This window comes from Amphiura filiformis, chromosome 5 (genome assembly GCF_039555335.1).
Source record: "Amphiura filiformis chromosome 5, Afil_fr2py, whole genome shotgun sequence".
NCBI lineage: Eukaryota > Metazoa > Echinodermata > Ophiuroidea > Amphilepidida > Amphiuridae > Amphiura > Amphiura filiformis.
Window position 1 is genome coordinate 45,182,779 of NC_092632.1, and position 14,914 is coordinate 45,197,692.

General features: G+C 35.7%; 1 protein-coding gene across 1 annotated transcript in view; it reads left to right on the forward strand.

Moving 5' to 3' along the window:
* Positions 1–14,914, forward strand: part of LOC140153213 (uncharacterized) — a 76,152-nt gene that overhangs the window by 14,860 nt on the left and 46,378 nt on the right. Inside the window, exons 3-5 of the mRNA XM_072175898.1 lie at positions 9,922–10,067; positions 10,940–11,002; positions 12,272–12,347. Coding sequence (XP_072031999.1) covers positions 9,922–10,067; positions 10,940–11,002; positions 12,272–12,347 — 285 coding nt within the window. The remainder of the gene's footprint in view (positions 1–9,921; positions 10,068–10,939; positions 11,003–12,271; positions 12,348–14,914) is intronic.

The window sequence follows — 14,914 nt, forward strand, 5'->3', positions numbered from 1 at the left end:
AGTTTGTGCGGAAGATGACTGTGCTGGTTGAGCTCTCAAGCTTTACTGGAGAATTAGGCCTGCTTTAGGCCTAGCGAGGATTATCATGTAAGACGGGATTGAGTAAAAGTGTTCCAGCCCGTGAATATTCTTCTCATTGGGCCTATGTGAGATTATTTGTACGGTATGATAAGGTGATACAGGTTATAATCTCAGAGTCCTTATCACGCCCAAACCTCACCTAATAACTAATACTATAATCCATAGTTGCTTTGACCTTTACAAGTAAAGGATTAAGTTAAGCTAGTGAGGAAATACTTACATGTATAAGTTTATTATGTAACATATTTTTGCTCACTGGAACGGATATTTTTACTACAACTAGTGGTTGTGGCTTGTGTCCAGATTAGACAAATTAAACCAACCAAATTAGATGAAGATGAAGATTTAGATTTTAAAACTCTTGTGATAACAAACAGGATTCATTTTTTATATATCAGGGAAAGGAAGCACAAAATTTGAAAATGAATAAATAATGGTGATGATGATGATGATGATGATGACAATATAATAACTATAACATCCTGCCCATTTATGTATTTTTTTAGCTTATTGAGATCGGTAGTAAGTAACTCAACCTCTGAACCTTGTAATGCCGGGCTATAGATGAGTTGACCTCAATGTTTATCAACAAAGGCAAGGGACTGGTATATCGATATGCTTGAGCGAACTGCATACAACCACTACACTGTTCAATGGCCTTATTGTGATGTGGCGGAATGTTTAAAAGCACAGGCCCTGAACAAAATATGATGCGTGCGGATACTGCCAGGCAAAAAACGTCAGAAGTCAACTCATCTATATTGGCATACATGTATGGCACAATTATTTATATTGTGAGAAATTTATGAAGATTATTCTTGGCCTTAAACTGAAAACTGATTTTGCTGATGTGAATTTTGTTCCATTTCAAAAGTAATAAAACATAATAAAAATACAACAAAAAATGAAATAGAACAAAATGAAATGTGATATTTCAGCCAAGTGTACATAATTTGAACGCCCACACTTTCATCAATGCACACGATGCATTTTTCTTGTACTTATATGAGATATACAATTTGATTAAAACAATTTAATTAATTTAGCCTTATGAGACATACAACAATTTAATTAATTTAGCCTTATTGAAAAAAGAACAAATAGTTGACAAATTAATGAAAATCATGTCCAGATATGATTATGAAATGCAAACATAAAATTGAAAGAAGAAAAGCAAATATGCACTGTTTGTATTGATGCATTATATGAATTTGAATAATAAGACTTTGCCATGAATGTCTTGCTGCTCATTCCTGTTGAATATCAATGGAATTTTTATTCTACCAGAAATCAGTTTGACTGAAATTCTTTTTTAAAAGTAATGTGTATTGGGTTCTTCCAGTTGAAATCCACACTACCCCTGTGGAAGATTTTCAAAATATCTTCCACAGTGGGAGTATGTTTTTCAAATGTAATTGGTCAGGGTTAATCATTTTGAAACCCATACTCCCCTGTATTACGACTTTACTTATATCTTCCACACATGGAGTGAGTATTTCAAATAGAAGTTACCCAATTGTCTATTCTATTCAAAACTTATACTCCCTCTGTGGAAGACTTTAGCTAAATCTTCCACAGGGGTAGTGTGGATTTTAAATGGAATATTCCCATTGTGTACCAAAAGATACACCTCCGAGGTAAATCCATCTCCTTTGTTATGTAATACACATATTGTATAGACCACTTGACATGTTACGTCATTGCCCGGCAGTATGCACACAAATTATTGCAATTTTCATTGTTCTTTGCCCTGCAGTTTGCGTATGCATCGTAGTTTGCTCAGGGCATGTGCATTTTAAATTGCCCACCACATTTCATATAGTACAAGAAAGCCATTGGACAGTGTAGCTGTTCGTTCAAGCATATCGATAAACCAGTCCCTCACCTTTGTTGAAAAACAATGATGTCAAGTTGTCTATACAATATGAATTTCGGTCAAACTGACTTCCAGTAGAGATAAATTTCTTCTTCAGGTAAGGTATTTATATTATAATTAAAACAAGTGAGATGAAAATTATGATCATCAATAACAAATAGTTGAAACAAATCAGATGAATTTCGTCTTCAAATAAGGTATTTATATAAAAACAAGTGGTATGGAAATTATGATAAAATAAAATAAATTTCTTATTTCTGCCATGGTTCAGGTAAGCGCTGGTGATGGGCGATCATGTGCAAGTGGCGAGGTCTCCTCCACTTCTACCCGCCGACGACCAATGGGTCAACCGTCTTGTTGTCAAGATCGTTGATTAGCCTATCAGCGTGATTGTTTATCGCCCATGTGTTTACGCACAGCCCAGACCAAGGAAGAAATAAAAAAAATTAACTTAAGTAATTTAGTTTAAAAACAAATCAGATGAATTTCTTCTTTAGGTACCGGTAATTAGGTATTTATAATTTATAAAAACTACTGAGATGGAAATTATGATCTGATCATCAAGGACAATAGTTGAAACAAATCAGAGGAATTTCTTTATATCAGAAAAAGGTATTTATAATTGGAACTAGCTCAGTTCGCTGGCTGTGGCGCTCTGCAGCGGGCGCAAACTTATTGCTTGATAATATGTGACCTGTCCCCACAAGACCAAGAGGAACATGACAAAATCCATGTTTTCAGATTCTGATATAGATATATCAGAAATTCTGATATAGTTCAGAAATTTGACCATTATAAAGGTACAGTATGTTTCTAAAAAGCAGTGGTGGCACCACGGTGGGGGGCAGGAGGGGCAAATGCCCCAGTCAGAACTCTTGCCCCCTGTTGCCCCCAGTAAAAACCCAAAATTACGAAAATGTCCATATTTTGCTGCAATTTTGCACAAAATTTGGTGATTTTGCCCCCTGAAATTCACTTTGCCCCCTAAATGCCCTTCCGAAAAAAATCCTGGCGCCGCCACTGCTAAAAAGATTTTTTACCTAATAGCAGAACTTCATGTAGATTGTAAACATTTATCTTTACACCAAAAATCTGCACTAATAATGATACATAGTAGGTCTGTGGACATGTTTAGCATCCATATATCAGGGGGTACTACACCCATGGCCAATTTTGTGCCTATTTTTGCATTTTTCTCAAAAATTAGAGCGCATTGGTGACAAGTAAGATATGTATATTATAGGGGCAAGGGCTACAACTACTGCACTGAAAATTCAGCAACTCAAGGCAAGTAGTTATTGATTTATTGATCAAATATTGGTTTTCCCTCATTTTTGACTGTAACTCCACAACTGAAATAAAATTTTGAGTGCAGTAGTTGTAGTACTTGTCACCAATGCGCTATAATTTTTGAGAAAAATGCTAAAATATGCACAAAATTGGGCAGGGGTGTAGTACCCCCTTAAGGGGCCACATTTATAATTTGAAACATTGGTACTTGTTTCTACATAGTAATTATAGAATTCAAAAAGTACAAACAAATCACCACTCTATCCGGTGAAACCCTCAAATAGATTGAATTTGTAATGACCGGTTAATCAGGTATAATTACACCCAGACAATTGATATCTAACATAACACAGACATTTCCTTATTATTTCATTAATTAGCAGGTGTTAAGTACCTAGCTCATTACAGATTAATTAGGATCTGTTGTGTGACGCAAATTATGTAAAAGCAAAAATAAAAAAGATCTGTTGTGTCTGTTTTATGTTTGAATACCAGCATAATGTGTGTACATGAGTACAATGCAGATATCCAATGCCAAACGGGGACACACATTGAAATTTTGCTATCCAATCATGGATCCACCTTGCAGGAAGTGTACACGTATGTGGTCTTAAATATAGAGATATTTTGCTCCACAACGCCGTTTTCACCAATGAAATCGGATATTCTTAAGCAAAGATATTGAGTTCGTAAGTTATGGTATTATAAAATTGGAAATTGAGATATCGGCCTTTAAAAATATTATTGACAATGTTGAGAGTAGGAATTATCTTGAAACATGTCTCAAAAAATACAAGATGCCAGTTTTTTCCGATCTGAAACTATCAGACAATATTTTTAACATTAATAGAATCACAAATTCGCAACAAACTCAAATTGTGAAAAAATCACCACCGGGCAGATTTTTGGCTATTTCTCCATTTACGATCCTGCCCAAAAGTGTCTCCTTTTGACATGACACGTTACATATAGATATCTTTGTAAGTGGCACGGTGGTTCTATACTGTAATCCTTGGGATCTTAATTCCTTGCAGGGACCTTTTTCATGCTTTATTTAATATAAATCAGTAATTCTGTCACAAGAGTGGACCAAAATAACATGTACTTAAAAGGGGGGGGGGGAGTAACCCTATAGGTTTAGGATTTGAATTGTCTTCAAATTTACATACAATTTCAAATATCGTCCCCTTTATGCATCTACATGTATGTGAGAAAACGAGAACATTTTCAGTGTAAAAGTGAATAATTAGCACAATTAGCAAGCCAATACATTGATACGTGTGAATTGCATTATGGTCCGGCATCCAGAAACAACACTCCCTTTGAGTGCTTCGCCATACCACTACACCCATCATTCTTGTGATAAAATATTCCAATTACATCGAATTGGATCGTCAAATTTCAGGATGGTAATGAGAAAAATAGAATTTATTATATCATACCAAAAACTCATCAACAATGAAAAAAAATTGGGGGGGTGATGCTGTCGATCGGTTACGGACCTTTAATGGATTTCTCTTCAAAGCAAATTATTTGCAGAGAACTTTTTAAACAAAATTATTAAGCAAGCAGTTCATTGTGGTGACCACACATGGTCATTGGGTGAGATGGAGTTGAAAAATGGGGTTGATCATGTGGCTACACATCCCCATCACACATTTTCAGTGAGTTCCCCCTTAAGTCCGATCCTGACTCCACTTACATGGCCGATGATGCGATGCTTTTCAAACATCCCAGCATCGTGCAATGAAATTAAAATGTACATTTTAATTTCATCGCGCGATATTGCGATGTTTGAAAAGTATGTTGGGTCTGCATCTCCTTTTAAGGTCATTCTACAGACCTTGATTTTCCAGCAGCCAATCACAAGTGTGCACGGCTGCGCTGTCGCAGCGCAATGCGAAAAAGTTAAATATTTTCCAACTCTATCGCGGACTGAAATTTCCATTGTGCGATGAGAATTTTCACTGCTGAACTCGTAAAAGCCTGGCTCAGATTGCAGTTTTTATAGCATCGCAGCATCGCATCGCGCTGCGATGTGGAGTCAGGATCGGGCTTTAGTGTGCCCTTTCTACCTAGTAGCACTGCACCACTGACTCTAAGTACTCTAATATAACACAGGTGGAAAGTGGATGTCAAAAGCTAACTTGCAACTTTGGCTAATTGTTAAAATAACAGAAAGAAAATAATATTTGTTTATATTTTGCAAAAAAACATATAATTTAGAAGGGAATTAACATGTTCACTTGTGAATAATCAAATCAACATGAACAAAAACTGATAACATAATGCCAACTCATTATTTTGTCTCTGGAATAGTTAACAAATTACAACTTGCATTACAAATGCATTGTACGTACAGGTATAAATTAAATCTGGGAAGAGAATTACATCAATTGTACCAACAAATGGCCGATAGCTATTGTTTGAGCAGCAGGGATAATTCAACCTGTTGAAATGTGATTGTTCTATGATTAAATAATACATTGCTAATTGTATTGTATTGTATTGTATTTGCTAAACATTGTCTACAAGACCTGATGACATGATAATTATGCCAACTCATTATATCTCGTGAAATATTAGTAAACAAAACACAACTTGGCCAATAGCTATTGCTTGTGCAGCCTGGGTATATACATGTTAGCCAAAATGTGATTGTGCTATGATTAAAAGTAATACATCTGTCCTTTCACTAAACATTGTCTAGCTTGTCATTATCTGCTTTTGTCAAGTATAAATTTAGACTGATGATTGATGCATTATTTGCACTGATGATTGATAAAATAGTGCGGGACACTTAACTATGACACTTAACTATGACACTAGGTTATATTATATCTAAACCATTTTCGGGTGTTTTTTTAAAAGTATTATTGTCTGTGTGCATCGCAGTGATATTATCGCAATGCTTTGATTGTATGGGCGTAGCCATAGGCGGAGAGCCATACTTTAATTTTGTTTTGCAATATTTGTTCGCACGTTTAAGGGGTTATCTAGCCACTGTGTAGATTGAAAGTTGCAGGGTATATAGTATGTAAGCAAATGAAGATGTAGATAGATTTTCTATAATAATATGTGTTCAGGAGAGGAGATATTTAACAAAAACAAAAACACCCAAGTCCGTCAAATGCACGAATAAGAATACGTGTATAAGATAGGCCTATGCACCATTGTGCATGATTGTGGAATTGCCGCAGCTGATTAGAGTCGTTCATTTCGTGCGGTACCTGATTAGAGTCGTTCATTTCGTGCAGTAAATAGCGGGCAATGGGTGTATTTTTTGTTTGCTTTAGTGTGTTGCTTTTTGGAAACGCTCATTTGTTTGCACAGACCTAGTCTCCTACACATCCAATTTATGTCGGGCGATCCGAACAAACATCGTGATAACCACATACAGTCTGGCCCGAGGCACAAACTATCAAGTGTTTGTTTACCAGTGACCTTCAATAAAATCGATACTGTAGTACAAACATGCTATATACAGGGTGTCCCTGAAAGAACTGTATCGTCGGAAACTTAATTGTTTGGGTATTTTAACGACACAACTAAACAAAACTAAATACTTGGTGCGGTTGAGCAATAAATCGGCTATCACATACTTTTGACAATTTGACAAAAAGATGAAATATTAAGATTAGAAATTTAATAAGATGGCATAATCACTGCGCATCATAATTTTTACTTCATTTACTGTATAAAACATACATATTTTGATTCATTATGACACCAGATTTCTTTTTCTTTTTTGAGAAACAAAAATCCTTCCAAACTTTACATAGAGCCAAAAATTTACAAGATAAATTTTTTTATTTTGGCATAACAATTTAGGGAATTTTGTTTTTGTTTGTTAACGTTTGTTTTAATACGCAATCACTCGGGCACACCCTTTCCCGCTCCAAAGGTCTGACCTGGTTGGTTAAACCGGCGCAGGCCAAATGTCAGAACTGCAAATAAAATGCAGCAAGGTAGAGGTTGTAATATCGTGCACATAGCTTCCTATACCTTGCTGTGTATAGTGAACAGAGCACATGTATTTTGCTCACTGGCAATTGATACAAACCGAAGGTGTCAATAAATGGGATAGTATGAATGGATCATTTTCGAAGTTTATGTTGTGATGAAGTTTGGAAGTCAACATGTGCGATGATGCCATAGGGTCTACAGGGGTTTTAACAACATGGTGTATCGCCTAAACTTTGTCAGTTGTATTTGTAGTTGATGTTCTTACAGAGCTGAATAGATTTCGGGGTCATCAAAGGTCACACAGAGTTCATCTGAGGTCAAATTACTAAAAACTGTCATATGGGCACGAAACTTGGTGGGTATAGTCAACACTTAGAGTCAATTTTTTGGAAGGTCATTTCAGGGTCATTCGAGGTCATCCAGGGGCATCTGAGGTCAAATTACTAAAACTGTTATATGGGCACGAAACTTGGTGGGTATATTCAACATTTAGAGTCAAGTTATTGGAAGGTCATTTCGGTGTCATCCGAGGTCACCCAGGGGTCATCTGAGGTCAAATTAAAAACTGACATAGCAGCATGAAATTTGGTGAGTACAGTCAACATTAAGAGTCAAATTTTTGGAAGGTCATTTTGGGGGTAATCCAAGGTCACTCATGGGTCATCTGAGGTCAAATTACTAAAATCTGTCGTATGGGCATGAAACTTGGTGGGTACAGTCAACATTGCTAGAAAACTGTCTAAACATACAAAATCTTCCAACACACGGCTCGGGTTGTTTTGGTAAAGCAATACCAACACCTGTTGTGAACTCGACACCACGAGGGGATTTTCCATATCCCAACCCGTGCTCTGGGCATCTTGTAAAACATAAACATTACACAGCTGTGCGGCCTATTACATTTCCATATTATTTCCTTCTTTAATCACCCCACACGCCCCATCCACCATCCAGGCTTCGCCCATACAGGGTTCTGAAAAGAAACTCACATTTAAACACAACCACTACCATACCATCACCCAACAACCTTACACACCAACCGCGTATGCCGAAAACCGCGCAACCCGAGAACCGCTCTAGTTTAATAATGAAACTAATTTCAACTTTCTGGTATGTTAATTTTTTCTTTAAAGAATTTGCATTCCTTCTGCAAGTGACAACATGATATAATGTGTATGACTTGAGAAAACTATTAGAAGGGATCTAGAGATCTAGAGATGATGTCGAAGATGTAGATAGGTGATGATGGTGACGATGACTGATGATGATGATGGCGATGATTATATTTCAAACATATTAAAAACATAAACTGAAAATAGAAAAGGTCTTTTTCCCCCCGGTACCCCAGGTCAACATAAAAAGTGGTAACCATGTGTGTTCTTCCTTTTTTGAAAACCCCCCTTTTCACTGATTTTTCAATGATTTTACCCCCCTTTTTTTGCCAAATCACTGACAAAATCAGGGTAAAAAATACCCCCTTTTTCAAGGTTTTCAATGAGAAGATTTCCAGACACCCCTTTTCAATGACTCCAAATATTTTAATATATTAAGTACAAAATGTGCAAGTAGGGGCCTATGAACATTACTTTGTGTCTGTTGTACTCCCAAAACTCACGGATTGCATGATAGGTTCCAAATTCGGCAGCTTTGTTAGTTTGACACATGTCAAATGCCCCGGTAAGCTTACTTTGATTTATTTACTTCACGAACGAACCGGCGCTTGCCAAACTTCAAGTGCAACAGGGGAAGAGAAACAACGATACAAAATAAAACTTACATGCATCAGAATTCGAACAGAATTAAAAACCAAGGAAAAATATCACTCGGTCGGTCTTAGACTTCGCTCCTATCACTGCCAATGTTTCCCGCAATGTTTTCAATTCACCACATGGAAAAGTGTATACGGCATCCAAAACGGTTACATCTGACACCATCGATGTTCGCGTCGCTCATTCAGCTCTCTTCAAAACGTGCGGGAGCATACGTGCAACACCCACTAGACAACTATATCGGGAAACCGCCGTGCCAATAGTAAAAAGCTGCCTTCTGACGCTCTCGCTGTGACGATTGAGGGCGGAATCAATGAATTGCCAGAGGATGGAGGCTGAAGACTCGGGCTGAAGACATCGATCGAACGAACCTGTGAAATACCCCTTTTTTTTAAATTTCGCGGAGACAATGCTCAGAATACCCCCTTTTTTTCGCGATTTCGCGGTCCGCGATTTCAGTCAACAAAATACCCTTTTTCATGAAATTTAGAACACACATGGTTACCACTTTTTATGTTGACCTGGGGTACCGGGTTTTTCCCCCTTTTTTGGTGCCTTGAATAAACCAGTAAGACACTAAAAAGAATAATATGTGCATAAGTTAAGCCATAATGTATGATTTTGGTTGAATTTTAATTTTGTTAAATTCTTTGCAAAAAATTATCACATAAATCAGTAACAAGAAGTGTTCTGATAATTTTAAACTGAAATACACATGTGATGAGATCAAACAAAAGAAAACCACTTAGGCATTTAATTGTGGAGCTCTATGGGTGAATAAAACCAGGGATCCCTAGCACCAAGTATAAATTAAAGCTTGTAAGTTATTCTATTTTATGTCTAGCATATCTAGGCATTAACAGTTGAAATCTAGGAGATAATACAATAAGCTATTGCATGTCAGTAACAATCAGTGTTTTTTAAATATTTTTCTCACAGAAACTGAATGACATTTCGAGAGAGCTTGACTTCATTCGTCTTAATCAGCAATCCAACTTTATGCCAGGTGGCTCACCTGGTACACCTTTAAGCGCTACAAAGACAGTCAGTTTTGTATTTGAGGGAAATTCTGTTCCTACGTTTGGGTAAGTGCATTATAATTGTGGTCACAATTTTAGGCTTATTTGTTTACATGTGATCTATGTCAGCCTGTGCATATTGCATACAGTATTGGCAACTTCTTGGCATTCTTGGCAAATTTGCAAGATCTGGCTGAGAATTTGATTAAAATAGATGAAAGTATCATCTTGCCAAACAAATTTTGATATCTAGTTTAAACACTCTAGCAAGTGTCATCTTCAATTACCCTCAATTTGAAAGAAGATTTCAGCATATATCTTACTAGAAATAGGATCAAATCAGTATGTAAAAGGCATACAAATAGTTTGTTTGACTGTAAGAAAAAACGTCCAGACTGCTATTTTTTTCCGAAGTTCATGAAAAAAATAATATCCCCCAGCCAACAAATAATTTTTCAAACAAGAGTTTTGTTTTCATATTTCTTTGACAAAATTAGTCATGAAATATTCATATTTTGTGCAATATTATCTATTTTCTTAAATTAAATAAAAAAGCTGACCAATCGACTTGTGTTTTGCAATTTCATCTGTTACAGCAAAGCAATAATATTCAGTAGAAATTTCCAGTTCAGTACTAAAAAAGGAAAAAAGTCTGGAAAGATAAAAAAAACCCACCCTGCACAGAAATACCCTCCAGTATTTCAATCAACATTTCAATTAATAGATAGATTAAATGATAGATGTACTTTGTCAGTAAGAACTATTTTTAAAAATGACATGTAAAATTTGGATTTGAAAGACATGCCACCTGGATCCACTTTTGGTGGTCAAAAATGCGATGTACAAGGCCAAGGAATCTCCAGTGAGATATAATTTTCTTTTTTTAGATAAGTAGTGACATGTTCATTTTGTTGTATTTCTTTCTTTATATATCCCAGTCCATCAACACATTACAAAGAACCAGGATCAGCTGCAGGAAGTGCTACTCTGCCTTACTCCAGGTAAATTGTTCAACTATCCCGCACTATAAACTTGTAATTAAATGCACATTGAGAGACTGGCAGTCAGGAATGTTAGGTGAATCAAAGGATCATTCAAAAAATTATGGATGACTTAAACAAATCAAACAAGTTGAAAAGGGGTATTTTGCCAAGTTGCTTGCTTTACACATTTTTATTATAGGGGTGTTGTAAGGGTAATTTTTTTTCTTTCTTTTTTGTAAATTGAGTCTTAAAAATTGTGTTTAGAGCAGCATTTGGTGTTAAATATACTCGTTTAATGTTTATGGGGATATTTTTGCTGGTAGGTTGAAACTAACTGGGGGTAAATGTTGTTTAACTATTCGGTCATATATGTGTACAAACATGAGTACTCCTCTTATCCAAATACCCCCACTGGCCCACCAGTATCAAAGTCGAATCAACTACTGCCCAAGCAAGTACATTTTTGTTATTTTGTATGTGTTGCTATGGTGACTTGAACATTTGAGAGATTAGAATATTTGTGACCCATCACATTAAAACCTACCAGTTGTCTTCAGAAATGAAAATTGATATTTAAAAACCAGAATAAAATGCTATTTGTTAGCTTTAAAATGACACCTTCAAGGGTGAAAATAAGAGAGCTTGAACCAGGGGCCACTGCGGCAGAAGAAAGTGGCCCCTGGTTCACCAAGATTTGAAGAAACCAGGGGCCACTTCCAATTACCAAGGGCCCAATAAAAATAAAGATATGCTGATAATGCTGAATGGGTTAAAGAAGCACTATTTGCTTTAAAATTTGATATTTTTGGTTCACTATCCAGGGGGCAAGTTTTGTGAGAAAAGTGTCCCTGGTCAACTAAATGAGATGGAACCAGGGGCCATTGCAGAGTTTCTGGGGCCAAACGGCTCCCGTCTCCCGCTTAATTTCGCCCTTGGACACCTTATTTGTTGAAATCAGAGACAGAAAAAATATCTTATATGAGACGAAACAAGCTCAAACTGATTTGTATTTTCTATATTTTTTTTCATCATCTTTCATTGTTATCTGTAAATGAAGCCAGCAGACAACTTGTTGGTTTTGATATGATGGGTCACATTTGTTTTAAATATTAAGCTTATAAATACATGCAAGCATATTGTAATGAAACCCTAAAAAATACATGTTAATTGTTATTTTACTTCCATTTTATTAACCTATTTCCCTTCACTTAAGTAAACACCGTATTAACCATAATAATCATTTATTGACTTAATTTCCTATTCTTTGATTCCTTTCCTGTCATGCAGCACCCCATATTACAATAAACTTGATTCTTCGAGTACAACAGTACCAGTAATAGATGCAATTACAGCAGGAATACAGGTAATAAGCATGCCCTGTTAATTAATCAAAATTTGACAAGTTTCCTTTATCCTTCAGTAATGATGTTAACCCACTGAGCACTACCTGCCGATCTAACATTGCCTTTGATTGGTCAATTCTGTGATATCTTCACTTTAATCACCAATCAGAATGGAGTGAAAATAATTCACCCCAATTTTAAATATAAACAATGTTGCTGATTGGTCCAATTGATAATGAAAACTTCTTTTCTTTTTGACCAATAGGCAGGTAGTTCTCATGGGGTTAACAGAGGCCCATAATGGCAGTCCAAATTGGCACGTTTCGCAGGCACTGTTCCTAATTAGTCTCTATAATGAAAGACAGATAAAAAGACTTTATCGCGTCTGACGTCCCTGTCAATTACGATCCTTGATTGGTTAATAGCGCGTAAAAGGAAGGCCGATTTATCTGGTGCCAATGGGAGAAAAGGAATAGCAGAAAATGGCGAAAAATTACGTACTTTTACAAGGCAAAAAGCAACTTTTCTAGGCATTGTTGACATGATGCCATTGGGAAAGAAAGTTTCCTACTATAAAGACCCAACTTTTGAGATGATTTGTATGTTTGAAGGTGCAAAATTAACAGTAAGGCGCCCGGTTATACCACCGCGTTCAGCAAGTCATCATCACGACACTTTTAAACAAACCGTGCTCGAGTTTGATTGACAGATGACGCCAGACGCGCTAAAGTCTTTTTATCTCTGTCTTTCATTATACATAGTTTTGAATTTTTTAATTGATTAATTCAGAAATTATTGGATAATTTGGTTCTCTTAATCTGACAAATTAGCTAGACGTGAAAATGCTGAGGTGTGAACGATATGATACATGTATGTCCTTAAAAGATAATTAGGAATATGTTTCATGACTAAGAAAAGAACAAGAAATTTACTGAAGTACCTCAGATAGTGGTATTTATAATTGGAATCTAAATATGCAATAAGCCGGCCTTTCATTAATGATGACCACAATTTGGATATATCCAGGTGTGTAAGCTGGTGTCCAGGTCTGTAAGCTTAGTAATGTCCTCAAAATACACTGTTTCTGAAGGCTATTGTAATTGACCGTGAAAAAGTGCTCACTTAAGTGGAAGTGTGGACAATACACCTGTTGTGTGATGTGTAAGGCAAGTTATTCAAACTAAGATGAATGCTGATGATGTTGCTTTAGCTTACATTTCATCCAGTGGTTAGTACCAGTGTTACAAACCATTTAGGCATCACACTATTTGGGTATCATACCAAAAAGGTGTTGCTCGGTCTGAAGTTTGTTCGGCTTATATAAGGTGAAAAAAATAAGACTCATAACACAGTGTATTGATATAAAATGGCATGCACACACTCGCAGTTGGACGCAGTTTTGAATAGGGATCTTTCCATTCAAAAGGTAATCATGGCAACAAATTTTGGGCTATTAAGGCAAATGAGGCATCAAAATTTGCAAAACATAAATGGGTTTGTTTTTGCTATTTCAGTTTTAAAATTTGATGCATAGATTTTGAGTTATTATCTCATAATAAAGGGGGTTAATTACTTTTGGGTATGTGTTAACAATTCATTCCAACTATTAATTAGGTAATGATTTGTGCATGAGTTTGTTAGCTGCAAGTTGAAACTTCACTTGTGAATTGATGATCTAAAATATATAAAGGCTTTATTTATATTCAATGTTGTGGTACAACACTCCCCATGTAATATGCATTGCAACTTTAAAATCATTAATTTCATACATTTGAGGCTAAGGTGTCAAACCGCCAGCTCACAAAGTTATCCACATAGAGATCTATATCAATTTTGATATTTTGGATTAATTTTCAAAATCTTTCCAGTCGATGTGCTTTTTGTTCCAGGCATTGAGAATTTTGTCCAGGTGTGAGAAAAGAAAGAGCAGATAATTGAAAAAGCCCTTCCTGCCCCCCTGATTGTGCCCCTGCCTGATTGTGCCCCTATTCATTATAATATGTGTGTGAATGTTTGTAAACAAAACAAGGTGTCCTAAAATGTTTCTTTTTTGATGTCAATTTGTAATTAATTATGACATTGTTTATGAGATGTACACCTGTGTTGTAGTAATGATGTTGACTCAAATAGAAGTCAAGTTACACCCTAATGTTATGCTATAATTAACAGCCAAAACAACAACAATAAACAATAATAATTAAAAGTAAAAATGGTAAAGCTTTGACATTCTAGCCAAAAACAAGAATTAAATAATACAATATTTTGCACATTTGGGATTTTTATACTAAAATGCAAAGCAAAAACATGTAGTTGAAACTTTTATTGCACTCACACTTGAAAAACATTTTATATTACATATACACATATCTTAAAAATTAACATATAGAAATATAAAAATTAAAATATATATAGACAATGCATGCTACACTTGGTGACCTGCGTGTGAAAACATTACAATGAGGAAATGAAGTAGAGAAATTCTTAAACTATTACCAGTATGTTATTTATATCCTTAGTTTGTAAACAACTTGTTGAACATTGAACCTGCTCTACATCATATACAAAGATGTGATGAGATTAGAAGGTC